Here is a 17,855-nt window from a genome sequence, read left to right as displayed (position 1 = left end):
GTTATGCAGACATTGGAAACTATTTGTTGGAGGAATTGTTATCTTGTTATTATTAAGTCAGTTTAATGCTCAGCATAAACAACATTAGTAGGATTTAACAACAAATGCATGTGCTGTTTATGTGACACTATTACACAGCTCGAGTGAGACCACAATTATAAATGACGCCACATGTAATGTGTAATGAGTGCAGTGTTGGCAGTAATAATCACAAATTATATATATTATAATCGTGAATACATTTTATAATCACTTGTGTGATATTTCCTTTAATTGAAGTCATGTAAAACTGATATATTTCATATGTGTAGGGTTCGATGCCTTCCAGGTTATGGTATACCTAAAAAACAAAGTTGAAACTAGGTTGAAAGGAGACAGTTTAGACTAAATGACTGGAGTCTGTGCCCATTAACGGACCATTTCCGCAGTGCTACTGTAATAAGTCTGGAAGGTGCTACTCACTGCGGAAATAAAACTTCCTATATATAACAAATTCAAACAATTACAGGTGAGTATCTGGTCTTTATAAACCCTTGTCCGGTTTGGGTGGATGCCACTTACAGATGTTCCTAAAAAAATTGCAATTCCCCAACCGTAATTTAGAACTGAAAAAGCTACTTGGATGAAATAAATTATAGAAACCCAACAAATCCACTTGTGGAACTATATTTAATTTGTCTACAGCTGCAGTAACTTCTCATGGAGTAACCAAACAGTTCAGCCAGAGTAGTAATTACTAATCACAGTACAATGATCACGGTTACTGCACACTAGTTATTGCACACATCTTTCATCAAGCATGGTTGGACAGATCTTTTTTCCTGAAAGTTCTGATTCATGACAAACTATGGCCAGTGGTCTGTGTTCATATATCTTTTGGGTTTATATGAATGGTTTTGTGTCTTTATTAGCTAAAATGAGGGTTGGAGTTCTTCAGAGATCAAGTCTGGGCCCTCATTTCTTTGTATTTCACTGTTTGATTAGACACATTGATCACCACTGTGGCATTCCTGCAACTTACACTAGAATGAAATGACATTTTTCATTAAAGTCAGAGCAGAAAACTTCAACTGATCAATGACACAAAAGTTAATGCCTAAAATGTTAAAGAGTTCCCTCAATCTGCTGATAGAGAGAGATTTTATCAGTCTTTCACACCAGCTCCCTGTATACAAAAGGAATAAGAAACAAGGGAAAACAATTCATGGCTATGAAGACAAGGCAATCTTATTTTAAATATACCAGAACACACTCTGTCCACATGTCAGTAAAGGCTAAAAGTGTTACTCAAGTGTGTGTGAAATACTGGCAGTCACTTGTGAATGATGTCTGCCAGTCTGACCTTCACAAGTCTCCCTGTGTGTTCAGCTGGAGGTGCAGGAAGGAATGGAAATATGTCGTCCAGCTGCCAGTTCAGGGAGATCAATCACTTTGGACAGGTCATTGTTCCTCTCAGTGGTTAAAAGGACAGAGGTCCATCCCTGAAGTGAGGACTTTGCTTGAGGCAGAAGCCTTGGCTGCCAGCCGGAGCACCAGAACTTGGATTAATCACGAAGCCGCACAGCAGGGATGAAACAGAGACGGCAGGACAAAGACTGGACTATTCATTAGTAAAATACAATTTTAACCTTTCACTCATGTTAGACAGGATATGAATAAATGTGTAACTTTTGAAACGTCTGTCAGCTCAGGAAATGTTTCAAACTGTACATCCCTAAACCCAAGCCAGCATTTTTACACAAATATTATGAGATTAGAAAGCTTTTCCCATTCATACATCAAGGCAAAACCGATTACATGTGGGCATAATCAAATCAGGTCTGGTTTATGAGGGGCCAGCTCGCTCTGGGTCCAGTTCACTGAGACACATCTGGCTAGTTGACTAATGAAGGCTGCAACAAAAGTAAATCTCGTATAATTGTCATATTGTAAGACCTATAAGCTACGACTGATTTAAGAAAAAAAAAAAAAGAAGAAGCTTAATCTGGTGAATCCATCAAACTGTCATAAAGGCCCTTTTCCTTTTTAGAAAAGCAACAAAAAACAAAACCATATGTCCACAAAAAAGTTGACACAAATTAAAGGATTATTTTATAAAACTGTAACAAAAAAGCTGAGCACTTGTAAGGTATCAGGATGGAGTCTTCTGTGAGTGGTCCATCGGCATTTACAGTTACTTACTTTATTGGAGAATTAGTTTCCCAGTGAATATATTCACTAGGCTGACTTTGTGTTTTGAAGTTGGTAGTCAGCGTAAATGTTATTATCAAGCAAAAGCACAACCAGTCTACAGCAAAAGATGTAGACGATATGTTTCAAGCATGTCTAGCTTAATAACAACTATTATTAACAATCTAGACAGTCAAGATGGCAGCAGCTGAGCATGTGTTGATATTCACCACATTTTAATGAATGGCTTCTGAAAAACTAGACACCACCAGATATTCCAAGACGGCACTTTATTCTTTTAAATAAACGTCTCTTTGTGGATCCTCCATGAGACATTCCCATGTGTTTTAAGTAAAGGAAGGTGTTTATATCAAACTGAAATAATACTTCAATTAATTAATACAGGGGAGGTGGTCTGAGATATAATCTGCCATCAATTTACAATACAGCGTGAACATCTGCCCCCAGAAATGTTTCACCAAGTTCACACTTTGACTTGGGTCTCTGGACAACAATGGGTCAGATAGACAATAGGATCAGAACAGTTTCCGCCCTCCAATTACAGGTTAGTATGTGGTCGTCAACAGACCCTAGTTATGTCAGTTTCAGGTGGAGGAACCGACTGCTCACCAGTCATTTAGAAGCGCTGAAGTTTCTTGGATGAAACATCTAAAACCCAACATGTCTTGTTGACTCAGTTTTCTTGATATACACAACCTGTATGACCGAGAACCGTCATGCACAAAATATGTAATACTATTAAAAGAATCTAATACAGCCGGTCAGTTTGGCAAAAGCACATTTGGTCTTCTGCAGGGAGATTTGCACTTGAAGACATGACAAAGACTATAGCCTGTATGTGTTCTGCTACTGCTTGACTGGAAATAAGTCTGGAAGGTGGCAGTATCCTGTATTCACCATTCAACATTGGCTCTGTATTGAGCCAACAGTGCTGGAGACACCACAAAAAACTAGGGCCATAAATGCTCACCAATCATCATCCAGTGCCCGACTTTGGGCTTCATATCTCCCAAGCATGAGACAGGGTTTACAATGGTCAGAATATATCTCTATGTTTCACTGGTTTAGAAAGGTTTTAACTGTACTTTTATTCCTTGTCAGATATGTTCAGTATATTCAACAAAAAGAGGATTATTTTTAGTTGAGCTATTTCATACACAGCTAATCAATAACCCCACTGTAGAGTGCGGTGCAGTACGGGATACTAGCAAAAAACAACCTGTACAAAATGAATCGGCACTAAGTGTAAAGACATATACAACATCGATCTTAGATTCAACATTGATCTTAGATACCTCTCTTATCTTAAAACTTAAGCAAACATGTTATTGTTTTAAGCACACAGTATATTGAAGTGGTTTCGGATTGTCATGTCGTCTACCTGTCACTATATTTGCCTCTGCACCGGTGGATGTGAGGGAGACATGGAGGATTGCTTGCAGACATAAATATAATACAATATATAACTACATTGCGCAACAGGCGAGGAAATGGATAGATAGGACTGAATGTAAATAGCATAAGAAAATCTTGGCGTTGTGTCTTTATTCATGGCAGGCATAAGATGTGACAGGTGAAGCGGGAGCTGAGGGACGGAGAGGAGTGTCTTTCATCTGGGAAAATGAGGGAGGAGGTTGGAGAAAGTTGCAGCGCCCCGTAATGCTGTCTGAAACTTGCTTGTGACGGAAACTATTTGTGAATCATGACAGTGTTTGTCACTGATCTGTTCTGCTTGTCACAGGTGATACAGAAAAAGTTTTGTCTCGCACACGGTACTCACAGCAAAACAACCAGTTTCTGGATTGTCATGCCAAAGTAGGCATCACAAGAAACACTGGGCGTAAAGATGCAGTGACAAAATGCTTGAACTGCAAAACAAATAAATAAATAAATTACTGATGATCAAGTGCTCCTCATTATTGACTGAAACGTCCAGAAAGAAGGAGATGATGGAAACTTGCACAATTAGGAGAGGATCGGGGCTAAATCATTCTGTCACAAGTTTAACTAAGACAGTGTAGAAACCCTGGAGACGAGCGAAAGCTCTGCGTCGATAGCCACCGCGCTGCTGAACAGGAACTGCAGCAGTCACATTCATAATGAGAAATATCTAGCGATATTAATAACATGGTTCTTAAGGTCCAACATTTCAAAAATAATTATCATGCTAGCATTTTACAGTCCAGAGGAACTTTTCAAAAATATGATATTTGGCCAGGTCTCCACTGTCCATGCGAGATCAATATGCTGTGAATTAATGGGCAACTTAACAAGGCACTTAAAGCCCTCCTAACAGGACAGATGAAAACCCAGTGAACTTTGAAAGGTAATGAACATTTTTTATCCCCACAAAGCTGTTGGCTTTATTTGCAGAAACAAATGGGGCAGGCACTTAAATCAGATACTAAAATTGACTTCTAAATAAATTAAGGTGGCTGAGTTTTTTTGTTAGTCAGCTTTGCAGGAAAGCCAGGGGTGCGGGAAAAAAAATATGTTTTTTTGTTTTGTTTTTTTTTACGTATTCTTCAGCTTCTTCCATCCAAAGATCTTCACTAAGACTCCTCAAAGGCAGAGGCGATCAAACATCTTTGGTAGCTTCAGGCTACATCATGACGTTTGAGGAATGGAAGTCTAATTCATCATTAATGTGGTTTCCTGTGATGGTTGTAGTCAGCCAATGCTGTCAATCAACCAGTTTCCTACTGGAATCAGAAGAAAAGTCCAGCCATTTCATCTTCCACCACAACAAGCTGCACTAATCAATGAAAGATCTGTTGAACAAAACTGCTGAGCACCAGACAACAGACGGTTGCATTAAAGGAACGTGTATACAAATAGAAATACAATGAGAAAACAGGACTAAAAGGAGAGTAAGTATTGGATTTAAACAAGTCCAAAAACATGCAAGAGGTGCTTAGTTGTTGGATGTGCAAGCAGGCTACTGAAACATGTTTCAGAGAAGCCGTTTATATCCAAAAATGCCATTTGAAAGTCACATATTCCTTTCACAAGACCTTCTAAAGTAGCGTACACACAAAACGAGAATAGCAGTGAGGTGTCAACCAAGGTCATGATGTTAATGAAATTCTGACAGTTGTAGCGAAGATAGGGCAAAAACCCTTTGGTGATGCAAAGTGGGTGACGCTGGTGAATTTTAACTTTCAAGTTACAAACAATGGGAGTGACCTAGAAAACTAATTGACATTTGATTCAAGCATAGAGTTGCACGAACCTTTAACTGACGGAAATATCGCGGGATCAACCCTATGTTCCCCTCTTTGTATGTGAACAGGGAACGTAGGACCCTTTTTTTAAAAAAAGGTTTGGGTTAGGGTTAGGGACAGGATTAGGGACCTGGGGAACATAGGTACGCTCCCAATACCGTCCACCACATTCACCATGGTGATAGTGGGCTTGGAGTGTTGGGTGAACTCAGATGGAACAACTGCGGCGTTTACAGGGTTTTCCTTTGTAACAGATGAAAACTTAGCTACGCAACCACATTCTTGAATCTCCACTAAAGACCAACTGCCAGCTACAAAGAGTTGGGCGGTGAGTTAGTCATGTGGACAGAGCTTTAACCAGAACATCATTTTATTTGCGTGTTCAGCTTGCATGAATGTTCCAATTCCAAATTTCATCATGAGTGTGACCTCAACAAAATTCACCAAAGATTAAAAATTGCTTTGTTTGTGTGACTGTGTAATGCAGCAGACAAACACTATAATGTCCACCAGTGTCAGTGGAGCTGATACAGATGCAGCTCTGATAATGAAAAGCTAGCGGAGCAATGATGAACATGAGAAGCAGTCCATGACAGAAATTCAGAAATCTGTAGAAAGAGAAACTAATGAAACATATTTTGCTCCAGAATAGGTCAATATAACGATATTGTTGTCAATTTCATTCTGATTCATAACTGGTGCTTTCCTGCTGTATGTAGCATACACAGATAGCCATTATGCATTAAATTTGAAAAACTCAGCAGTGTCGGCTTCGTGTCTCACACGTAGGGCAACTCTTCCCGTAATGTGTTCAGAGTGTAAATTAATAGTAGACTAACTAGACATTGGGTTTCGCTGTTTAACTCGGCTAGCCGTACCACTAGTAACCACTTGATGGCTTTTAGCGTACGATCTGCTAATTCAGTACCTTTAGAGTGAACTGATTCAGTTCATCACATCACCCCGCATGGGGTTGATATTCAGTTCAAACAGTGCACTTCATATCCAACTAACAATTTGGCATTACTCTACACAACACTGGTATTGAATGTTGTAGACACAAAGCCTTACTTCCTCCCTTTGGAAAGGAACTGCCCAGTTGCGTCATGTGAAAAACCACTACTAGAACTCAATCCAAGAAATTTACTTTATTATATGGGCCACTTACTTCTGTTTGTATCAGTACTTCTTGAACTAAACCCAGTAAAACCTAGGTCATATCTTTTAGCTGATTATACCCCATACGTTAACAATGATATGTCAGAAGTGGATTTTAAGGATTACAGTAAACTGTACCTGGAACATTCATAAATGAGCCGGTCATATACAGCCACCGTCGACATGCTGTTGACTATTATTCTTTGTAATTCCTCTTACAGTTTTGCTTTGAGCTACCATTTTGTTTGATTTATGGTGTAAAAAATGCAAAACCGTCAACCTTGTTTCTTTACATGGACTCTGTCAGAGCCTGTATCATTAAATTCTGTGAAACTAATGACCCTTCCTTCCACGAGTCCTTCATGAGAGTTTGGTTTACAGGAAAGATAATTTTATTGGGTAACAAACAGCTGTTATGAGGGAAAGAATGAGGAGGATGCTAACAGAAAATATGCTATTAGCATCCACAGGAAGGAGCCTCAGGAAAGCCCTGCGATACAGCCTGTGAATGAGAATCAAGTCAGTCTCCTTCCTCAGTAAACCAATCCAATTTTGAAGAACAGATTAATCGCTGACTCCATTAATTGACTCACACAGAGAGCACCGAGGAGGACCCCATGAAAACATAATCTACATAATATCCATTCACTTGAGATGCACCTCTACTTCTCAGTTCACAAGCCTCTGCTCTACTCCTCTGGACTGCTGATTTTTGATGGAGCCACAAACTTTGTTTGGTAAATTATACAGGACTGCGATGGGAGCCACAATCCCCCAAGCAGATGGCTCCTTTTGCTATAATCAGTGTGCTAAACACTGGGTAATACAAACTTTAATGAGTTCAATGCAAACTTTCTCTCACTCGCTCACAGCTGCACTGCCTTAGAGTCACAAATCAATCCATTATTACAGGTAAAACAACAGCAGAGCGGGAGGGAGGGAACTCTGGTCATTAGCACTGACAAATGAAAGGCCTCGGGATCTGAAATAATTCATCTAGAGCTGCACATTCTGCAGCCAGAGCCAATAAGGAAGAGGTTTAGGACCAATGTTACAGACCACACATCCTACTGAGATTCCCTATATATCCTTGGTGTGGTCCCGTGCTACCTAGAGAACTACTTGATAAAGAACCAAGGACACCATACCCTACGATCGTCTGACTTCCTAACACTGGCTGTCCCTCCCTCGTGAGTCTTCACAGAAATAGGAAAAAGGGCATTTTGCATAGAATTCCTTGCAGGCCGTCTTAAAACTGTCTGATCTGATCTCATTTGACAGCGTTGTTGCAAGTCTCAAAGAGGAAGAACTTGAAAGCTTTGGGGGTTGTCATTGCTTTTAAACCATTTCAAGCCTAACAAGCCTGCTGATTTTACCTGTGTAATGCCGATGAATGACTGTAACTGTAACTGTATTGTAATTTGCTGCCTCTTGGCCAGGCTGCTTTCGCAACAGGGATTCTCTATCTCAAAGAGCTCGCCTGGTTAAATAAAGGTCTAATGAAAAAATAATAATTAATAATGTATTTAGTCCAAAGTAGCCAGAGCAGTCCACTGCAGGTAAGGAGCTGACAGCCTTGTGGTAAAGAGTGTTAACATTTCCACACCAAGATTTAGTTCAATAATCACAGCTGGACCTTGAAAGTGCTACTGATGTCATTCACTTGCTAAAAAAAAACAAAAAAACAAAAAAAAAAAAAAAACAGAAAGTGGTATTCAAGCTAGGCTAGTTTTTCTGCTATAGTAACTCAACTGTGCACCAGATGGTTTGTCACGTTCATCCAGGATCAGCTGCATTTGCGTGGGCCTCATTTTACCTGGGGACATCTACTAATTTATAATACTGACTCAATGACTCAATAACATCAAAACCACCAGAAGAAAAAAAAAAACGCAAAAGACAATGAGATGGATGGGATACGTGGTAGCATGTTTCAACGTGTGACTGGGATTTTATTTAGTGGTGCATTCATGTGTTCATCAAATCCGTACAGGTGGAGCTGACTTACATACCACCAGGTAGTTCAGAAATGCTGTCCCCGCATCGTCATGTTTTATTTTTAGAGATATTAAAGTATCAAGTAAAACAAAGGAACTTAAGCTGTGAATATAAGCATAAAAGTATAGAAGGTGTAATGACGCTGGCAGGTGGTGGGCTGGATGGTAGCAGATTCTTCAGATCCAGGGACAGTGTTTATCCCATGTGAATGAGCCACATGAAACACAGACGTGTGTCCCCAAGTAAAACTAATCCTGTACGAGCGATGATTAAGAATGAACTTCCTGCCGTTAAGCAAGTTAAAGTCTTTGTGTTTGGACCAGGTTCTCAGTCAAAACACACAAATTATTCGTAAAAACAGGACAAACAGAGAACAAAACAATAATAATGAATAAAAACTATTTCTTAATGTTCAAATCACAAAAATCCTCTTAATTCATATGAAGGAGCCTCTGTGAAGCTGGTTGAATAGATCAGCTGACGTTATCATTAAATCTCTTGGCCCCAAGTGATGAATTTATCAACGGCTACTGTTATCTGGGTCTTTATTTTAGTGGATCCCTGCTCGCTGGGACAAAAAAATAAAATAAATAATAAATTAAAAAAATCTGTTAAAATGTGACTTTGAAGTAGTACCGAAAGAAAGCACAGATGAAAAGAGAAGATCCTTCATTTACAAACGGCCGTTCTACATTTCTGTGAGAAATTCAGGACTTTTTTTATTCCATTTATTTTATGTGGCAGCTTTACAAATTAAGACTGTTGCAAACAAAACAAACGAACAGCTCCTAAAATATGTTTTGTTGTGCATTAAATTGCCTAACAGTTGATTTGTCAGCTAATTGGAAGTGAATTGGAACGCAAGTCTAAACACTTCACACTGTTTCAGTTTGTCAGACGTGAGGATTTGTAATTTTTTTACTTCGGTCATGATTTTAAAAATTGGATTTTTTTATGACATTTCATGGCATGTCCTTAACTTTTCCAAACTGAATATTTAATTGAGGAATCAGTAGATGAATCATAATAACATTCACTTGACTTTTTTCCTACGTACTTTCAAATAACTTTTTTTAATGAAATTTTTTTTTATTTGATATGTAGCATTTCAACCAAAAATGCAGAAGGAAAAAAAAGTCCCATTATTCAAGTGGGATGTTGTCATTTCCTGTACTTTCTGACCACCCCTGTTTCAGATCCCAGCCCTCCAAACTATTTTGATTTCAGAAAAGACATAGATCAAGCTAAAGCTATAGACTCCAGCACCCAGGGCCATGAATAATGGACTGTTTCTTTAAATACAACAGCTTTGTGAATATATTAGGCAGATGTAGAGACCGCGTTGGCAGAAATCTCCCCTATTTCTTACATCTTACACCCACAGCCATGTTTAATGAATGCGCTCTAAAATAAGACGGGGATATTCTGAGCGGAGGAGAACAAAGAGTTAAGGAGCAATGCTTATCTGCGAAATGTTGGTGTATTAGTGACAGGCACATAAAGGTATAATATCCTGACTATTCTCACTTTAAGCAGCCGTTCCCTTCGTGAGACCACAACTAAAGCCGCTGCAAATCACTCCAGCGACTTTGTGGCCGCTGAAAGGAGACTTGATATTATTACAAGCAGACAGACTAAACATTTGTCAGACGAGCTTCTCAGCACAAGCTGACAAATGATGGTGCATAATTTGTTCTAATTATGCAGAGTAATGCAGTTCTTCTCGAAGCTCTATTCTCTGCAGCGTGTTGAAAGCAAAACAAACCCAAAGCAGAATCAGCTGTCTGTCTGGGCCAGCTGTCTAACGGGGATAACAAAGAGCCTCCATTCAAACTCTCGCCTAACTGGGCTAAAACTCCTTTTGATTGGCCGTCTCTGTTGAATAGGGAGACATCACATTTAACCTGCTGAGGAAGTGTTTGTATTGTGCCATAGCCAATGGCACCTGCAGCATCACCAGCAACACAGGCAAATAGGTGCATGAGATTTTACTCTCCAACTAGCATCGCATACTGTAGCATGTTTCTGGGAAATGAAAACACACTGACATGCACAAGACATGTTTTTACATGGACGCTAAATATCAACACCAGGGGTCTTCAAGATCCGTTTAAAACCTATTGACAGCAGAAAAACTTTAAAGCACTTAACAGTGAAGGTGTTTGACAGGAACGCTCACTATCCTGACACATACATAAGTATTTTTTTTATCAATAACAACACAAAGCGTCTAAAGGTGCATTACAGAAGTCAGGAAATGGCAAGGAATTCTCCTTTAAACGGTAAGAGGCCAGTGCATATGGGGGTAAACATCTGCTTGAGGCTGGGTAGAAAAAGATAAAGAGAGAGCAGCAGGAGGAACAAGATAAACATAAATCTGACTAGAGCATACATGTACAATCTAATCGTGATACAAGCAATCGTAGCAGATATAGCTGATGCACAGAGACTGAAAATGAACATAAACAAGAACACGGGGGCATGAAACATAACCCCAATGTTCTTCACTGTAGTAATGCATCTGTCTGCAACAGGGAACTGGGGCAAGAAGAAGATGTTTTTTTCTCCAACTTTGTCTCCAACATTGAACTGATTCAGGAGAAGATGATGACAGAGATGTTTCCATGTCTTCAACGTCAATGCCCAAATAGACACTTTGAACTTTGAACAACTGATTGTTTTGCTACCCCCATGTTTCTGTGCCCCGTCTACCCCAGGGGCATACATGGCTACATGGAGCTTCTACTTTCACTACTGGACAAATTATCAAAGGTTTACACCGCGTCTCTCGATCAAGCCAGCCTGTTCTGAGTGAGATGGTCACATGAGGCCTTTTCGTGGCCATTTTAACCCAGCAACTGAAAAGATTCCTTCATGTATTTCTGGCATATGATTCCAAGAACTCTTTAGCTACTAAACACATTTCAGTTTGCTACCTTGGACCGCCTGGGTTCGGATTCAAGATTCAAGATCACTTTATTGATCCCCACAGGGAAATTGTCCCAGGATAACAAAGAACATATATGAACCAGACATAGACATAAGAAAAAGAGTCAAACTAAATATAAGGTAAAATAAAACAAAAATAAGACAATCTTAAAAAAAATGAAAAACAATGAGGTGGTAAGTAAGAATTACAAAAGAAATATACAGTTTAAATGGATGGGGAGGTAGGTGAGGTGATTTATTGGAACCTTTCCCTAAAAACAGATGCCTACGTATATAATAGAGTTGATACGTGTGGTGAGGCTACACAGAATATTCATAGACGCTCAAAGCAGCAACACTGTCCTTAAAGATGTCAAAATGCTAAGCAAGGAACAAACAGCTTGTCACATCCAGCTCTGGTCACGTTTAACTGTTTCTGGGTTTGCTCCTGTTTTACTTTGTAAGTCGCCCTGTCAGGTGTCTTCACTTCCTCCGTGTAGTTGCTGCCGCAATTGTTTGCCCCGTCCTGATGTGTCTCACCTGTGCCTCATTATTTCCTCTACATTTAGTCTCCGTGTTTCCTTCCTCCTTTGCTAGTTCCCCATTGTACTCCACGTCAGTATTCTTCTAGTCTTTTTCTTTTGTGCTTTGAAACTTTTTTTCCCCTCGTTATTTTTGGACTTTGCCTACTTTCGGTAAGTAGACTTTCCGTCCACCACATGAGTTCTGGGTGGTGCATTTCAGTGCCCTTAGAACCATTGTACATGCTACATATTACTACTCTTATTTAAAACTATGGATGATGTTTCAAGAAAGTTTTCTCTTCAATTGTCAATGTGCACCTTCAGTTAATTGTTCATCCTTTAAAGCTATTTCGACATGACATGATTTTTTTTTCCCAAGGGAATTAATTTAGCTTCAAATGCTCAGATGAGCATGTGAGACTATGACCAGATCACCACATAAGGCCAAACCATTTGATTAGCCCAGCACATCTGTATCACAATCTGTTCAGTGGAGTCATAGCGTCTTTAATTGGCATAAAAAATATATAAATATCATTTTTACTTAACTGTACAAGTATTTTTGTATCAGTATATTCAGTATGTCTTCAGTATTGTGGCCCATCAGGAGGTGCACATTCTGTTATCGGACCAGAAGACACAATTTTATTAATAGTCTGTATGAAAATCAGCCGTGGCTTTAATCTTAACACGGAACCATGTGTTCCTCGTTTTATTCTACAGTTTAATCTGAGGTGGTCTATAGAAGAGAATAGAGTGCACGCGCGAGTAACTTTTTTATGTCCTAACGAGACATAAACTGCGTCTAATTATCGCACCTACAGTTCATATTCTGCTGCATGGTTCCATTTCCTCAAAAGCTCCAACAGCTGAAACTGAATTAATTTTTATCAAGTCCTTTAATGAAGCAGTAATTCTGTGAATATTCCATAGACGTGCTCCCCCCCTGGGGACACAGTATTTCAGACCATGACTTGGTAAATGTGCCACACGCTGATTTAATTCAACTTTTCATAACTCTAATGAAGATGGCCGCCGCTCTGCAACCACAGGGATGGGGGGGGGAGAAAAAAGTTTCTCAACCGAGCTGTAGAGCAACATTAATCTTCCCCGATGCAACTAGGAGGTGTGGAAAAAGAATTACAAATTACAATATGGTGCAGATCAGAGCGCTGAAACTCCTACCTGTTTGAAGTAATGACTGCACACCATGAGTGATGGATACACACAACCTGTCCTCTCTTCTAGGTGCTGACAGCTGAAGTCAGGATAAAAAATGCGTCTGACATTGTAAAGAGAGTTATGGTTCTCCGGGGGGAAGATCAGAGGGACGCATCACACGCATGCAGACTGCAGGAGTCAGTACAAACATGCTACTCAAATGACAGCAAAGAGCCGGATTATCAGCCGCACACAGACGAGGAGACGGAAAACAGGAACGTGCCTATATAATGGAGGGAAAGAACTGATGTCTGTCCAATTTGCAGCTAAACAGAGTCAGACTGCAAATTGCTCATTCTCCATTTCACCCAATTTCTTGATTTGTCGCACACGCCTAATTGCGAATCAAAACATGGCGCCGCTAATCACACGTCTCTGCCTGCGTGAGGAGGAGTCACGTCTCTGCACAGAAGTTTGTTGACGGATCGTAACAGCTGGCTTTTCATACTTCAACCCCTCGGCCTGCGTGTAACGCAAACAAACCGCTCATCGTTCTCCAGTGCATCAGGACGCGCCGCGCTAATGTTGTGACACGTCGTCTCCTGCGCTGTAATTACGGCAAGACAACGTCAGCTATCGGGAGTGCAGGTTCACCTCCGCTGCCTTAATGCATAATTCACGCCACATGGTTCTTCATCGGCCGGCTTCCACTTCCTCGCACGCGCGACGTTATCACTTTAATATGCCAAGGCCATGCCATCAATAATGCGAACATAATTGATGCTCGCTGGAAGCGCTGCTGCGGGCAACAAGCAACTGCAACACTTTCGTCTTATTTTCTCTCTGCGCGTTAGCGCGTCTGCCTGAATTCATTTGCTATATTTAGGCGGAGCAGCGCATCGATACAAACCCCGAAAGAAATCAGAAATAGGTTATATATGCGCGCAGTTATTCAAGGATACTGTCTTCATCTGTGTGGGGTTCATTTCACCAAAGTTTTTTTATATCTGGTTCCTGAGTTGAATACAGAAGTGGGCGTGGCCTGGCTTTAACGTTATGGGACAACAAAGACTAATTAAACCGTTATAGTATAGTTCATAGATCAGAATCGGTTAAATGTGAATGAGCCGCACTTAAACAGTATTTAAAAACAAAATAATGATTTACTGTGAGAAACAAAATCTGATGAGACTTTGTTTAAATAGGATAATGGCTCATATTTATCAAAAAACAGTAATTAAATTTAAAAAAAAAAAAACCTGATTATGGAAAAATTAGGTTATTTGTTTATTTCACTGGGTAGTCCTACAACCAACCAGTCATTTTGTTACTGTGTTACTCTTCTCTCCATCACCACATGAACACCACCCCCGGACCCTAATCGGTTCAGCCTAAACGGAGAGACTCACACTGCATACACTTGACGTCGTTTTCCGCATCTGTGACAATCCCCAACTTTCACCCGTCGTTTGGCCCGTTAAAATTTTTGTTAACGGGACAGCTTGACACCTTTTGAGCATTTGCAGCGTGGCAGAATTCTTATTGTTTTTCCAGGTCAGCGGAGCCTCTCTGTGCTTGCATCATTGTTTTGATGTCGTGGTCCTCGTCTGTGACTTTGGTCAGAAGCCTCTGAAGCACAGTCGGAGTAGGAATCTCGTCTGAAGCCGAAGCATCAAAGCGGCTCACTTTTTTTTCTTTTTTTTGCTTAAGTCTTCAAACTGTGACAGCGTCTCTTCTAGAAGTGTCCACTGGTGAGCGCTGTCAGGTGGCTCAAACTCAGACCAAAGTAGTCCTGCCCACTTCAGCTTGACCTTAGCAGTACGGTATTAGCGTGTGGCACATGTTGCTGTAGCATGTTGGCAAGTATTTCTGCCTTTTTGAAGGCTGTGTGAGCTGTACCTGGATGTCGTCCTCATGGGACTGGGCCACGGTATTGTATGTCCACCTGCAACTTCCTTAAGCCAAAATATCCTCGTTACAGACGAATATCTTTGAACTGCTCTGAAGAAGCCACACAGATCAGTAGCTGCTTCTGGACATTTTTGTGTTCCAGTTTGACTGAATAAGTGTCTGAGTGAGTTTGAGGAAGAAAAATATTCCTGCACAAATATGGATGCATCCCTTTCCAAAGTTTATGATCTGCTCATATGGAACACTGTTACGCGCAATTACATCTCTTGCGCTCTTTAATATACTCCAGCTGGTAATTTCTTGAATACTGACTGAGGCGTGTGCAGCTATCATTTATCCACCTCGATAAACTTTTTTTTTAAACAAACATTTCATTTCTGTTCATCATTAAGTCTTCAATTACCCTCTGTTAATGAAGACTTGTAATTATCCATTCATTTAATTAAAAAAAAAAGGCTTAATTTCTCCTTTCTGTGACACGGCTTTGTCTGGGTTCATCCTCTGTGAACTAAATCTGTGTATAAAGATAGGCAGAAATAGCAAAGGAGACTGAAGCCAACATTAATCACTGAAATTAACAATTTCATGATTGATGCTAATGAAAAAACTGCCTCAACTCTCCTCCCCTATGAATTCCATTAGCCAAGTTTAACGCCCTTGTGGATGCTGGAGACATTTATTTATTTATTTTTATTTAAATCTGTAATGTCCAAAACGACTCAGAAGTTTACAGTTTGAAGTTTGAGTTGTGTGGGTTTAGGTTGTGTATCTTGGTGTAAAGAGCAAACTGTCACAGAAACAAAGGAACTGTATCTGCTTTCTGCACTGTAAATTAAATCCATTGATTATAAATAAATGTTTAGGTCTGCGTATATATGTAATGAACTGCTGCATATTTATAGTGGTAATATACATTTCTATAACTATTATTTATTAGTAATTGACATATTTATTATAATAAAATTGACTGATGCTGTATATGGTGTAATTATATACTGTATATTGGTGCAGTTGATTATATATCAATACATTTTACATATTAAATCCATTCCTTATATGTATCTTTTTTTTTAGCTTTTTTTTTTTTTAAATAAACATTCACAAAGATTAATTCAAAGGCAAAATAAAAATGCAGCAAAACCAGAGATTATTACAGAAGAATTTAAAGTTGGGGAGGGATGAGTCGCAAGTTTGGTTCTCATCAACATACCCCGACGTTACCATCTGTCACTGAAAGATATACAAATTAGAGCTGCTCTAATTATGCTTTCCAAGACGGAAAGTTCCATATTCCGTGTAATGACACAACACAACCGTCATCCTGACCGGATCCTCCAGCAATTAAAACCTGCAAAGTACTGGTAGACACAGCATGCCTCCATTTCTCGTCACCTGAGAATGAAGCTCTTACTCTACACTCAGATCAGCTCATCAGTGCACTGCTGAAAGATCAAACAGGCTGGGATCTGCTTGAGGTGTGAATCTGAAGAAGTCCTTCGATTGAGCAATACGGTAATAAGACCTCCACTTGAACTAACCGAGGCTCTTGAAGCCCGCAGGCTAATGGAAAAGCACGAGGAAATCTCATTAGGCGCAATACTTTTTCTATACAGCTGCCCCAACGGAATGTCAAGCCTAAGGAATCCTAGCAGTCAAGTTTAAGGACAGCAAAAAAAAAAAAAAGAAAAAAGCACCAACCGATGAAACAAAGACATCCCGCTTGCCTCGATGTGCCTCGGTGGCACTGAAACAGACGCTTTTTTAAAAAAAAGAAAGAAAAAAAAAAGCTGCCGAGCTGCAGATTTCCCACAATGAGATGAGGTAAAAGTGCTCAAACCAGCAATATTTTCGATTCCCAGGTGGAGGAACGGAAGTGCCTGCATACCAAGCACATATCAACAGAAAAAAAATGTCTCCCCAAGATAAAAATAGCTGGCTTCAAACAAGTCTAGACTTTGTTCAGTCGCTTGCTGAGAGAAGAAACGTTTCCATGAGTCAACTTTTCTGCTCAAGTGTGGAACTATGTTCAAGAAGACGAATGCACTAATGTGCAATGCTGTGCTTTTGTTTTCAGGTGAACGACAAGGAACTTTTCAGTGAATGATTCAGCCCTCTTCTGTAAAAGCTTAATTAATCTATGTCTGAAAGGGTCTCGGTCGTCCAGGTCATTGCATCCAGGTCAACAGCTTGTGCTGTTTTTCATATGTTTGTTTTTTTTTTTAGTTGTTCCTAAACCTTTTGTGTGTGTGTGTCTGTGTCAGGCTGCATCCTCCTGGGGATGACTGCTGCCATCATTGCTATGGGGTGTGGGTGTCTAGGGGTCTGGTCTAGGTGGGTGCTACATGTCTAAGTAACATCCATGTGAATACCAGATCCAAAAGTTTCCCAGCCGAACATTGCACTGTCACATGATGATCAATGTTATTTGCGTCTCCTGTCAGTGGTTTTAATGTTGTGGCTGATCGGCCACACCCTTAATAATAACTTTAAGTCCCACGTTGTCATGAATGGAGGAATTACTTAAAGAGGCCAAAACTGTTTCCTGTACCAAGCTGTAGACATGGTTATTTCTGCTGTAAAGTTGGGTATTTTGACATTGAGGGCTGTGGCAGCTTGACATAACACACTAGTAGGAGCAACTTGACCCAATAAGAAAGAAATATAATCTAATATTATCAATTACCAATGTACTGACTCCAGAACTTCTTTCTGCCACAAGTTGGAAGTTTGTCCGGATTCTCGGCTAGTTCTGTACAGATCG

General features: G+C 39.9%; 1 protein-coding gene and 1 long non-coding RNA gene across 6 annotated transcripts in view; one reads left to right on the top strand and one right to left on the bottom strand.

Moving 5' to 3' along the window:
- Nucleotides 1-17,855, bottom strand: part of LOC125004125 (VPS10 domain-containing receptor SorCS1) — a 145,538-nt gene that overhangs the window by 110,411 nt on the left and 17,272 nt on the right. Inside the window, exon 1 of one of the 5 annotated variants that reach the window (XM_047578515.1) lies at nucleotides 13,208-13,329. The exons of the other annotated variants lie outside the window; for them this stretch is intronic. Within the exon in view, the coding sequence (XP_047434471.1) occupies nucleotides 13,208-13,234 (27 nt within the window). The 5' untranslated portion in view covers nucleotides 13,235-13,329. Of the gene's footprint in view, nucleotides 1-13,207; nucleotides 13,330-17,855 lie in introns of those variants that run through there. 5 annotated transcript variants of the gene reach the window in all.
- On the top strand, nucleotides 11,606-15,950 carry LOC125004126. The gene is made up of 2 exons (XR_007112312.1): nucleotides 11,606-12,193; nucleotides 13,271-15,950. It is a non-coding gene; the product is annotated as an uncharacterized LOC125004126 (long non-coding RNA).

This window comes from Mugil cephalus, chromosome 2 (genome assembly GCF_022458985.1).
Source record: "Mugil cephalus isolate CIBA_MC_2020 chromosome 2, CIBA_Mcephalus_1.1, whole genome shotgun sequence".
NCBI lineage: Eukaryota > Metazoa > Chordata > Actinopteri > Mugiliformes > Mugilidae > Mugil > Mugil cephalus.
Note: the sequence above shows the minus strand (reverse complement) of the source record. Positions and strands in the feature narration are given on the sequence as shown.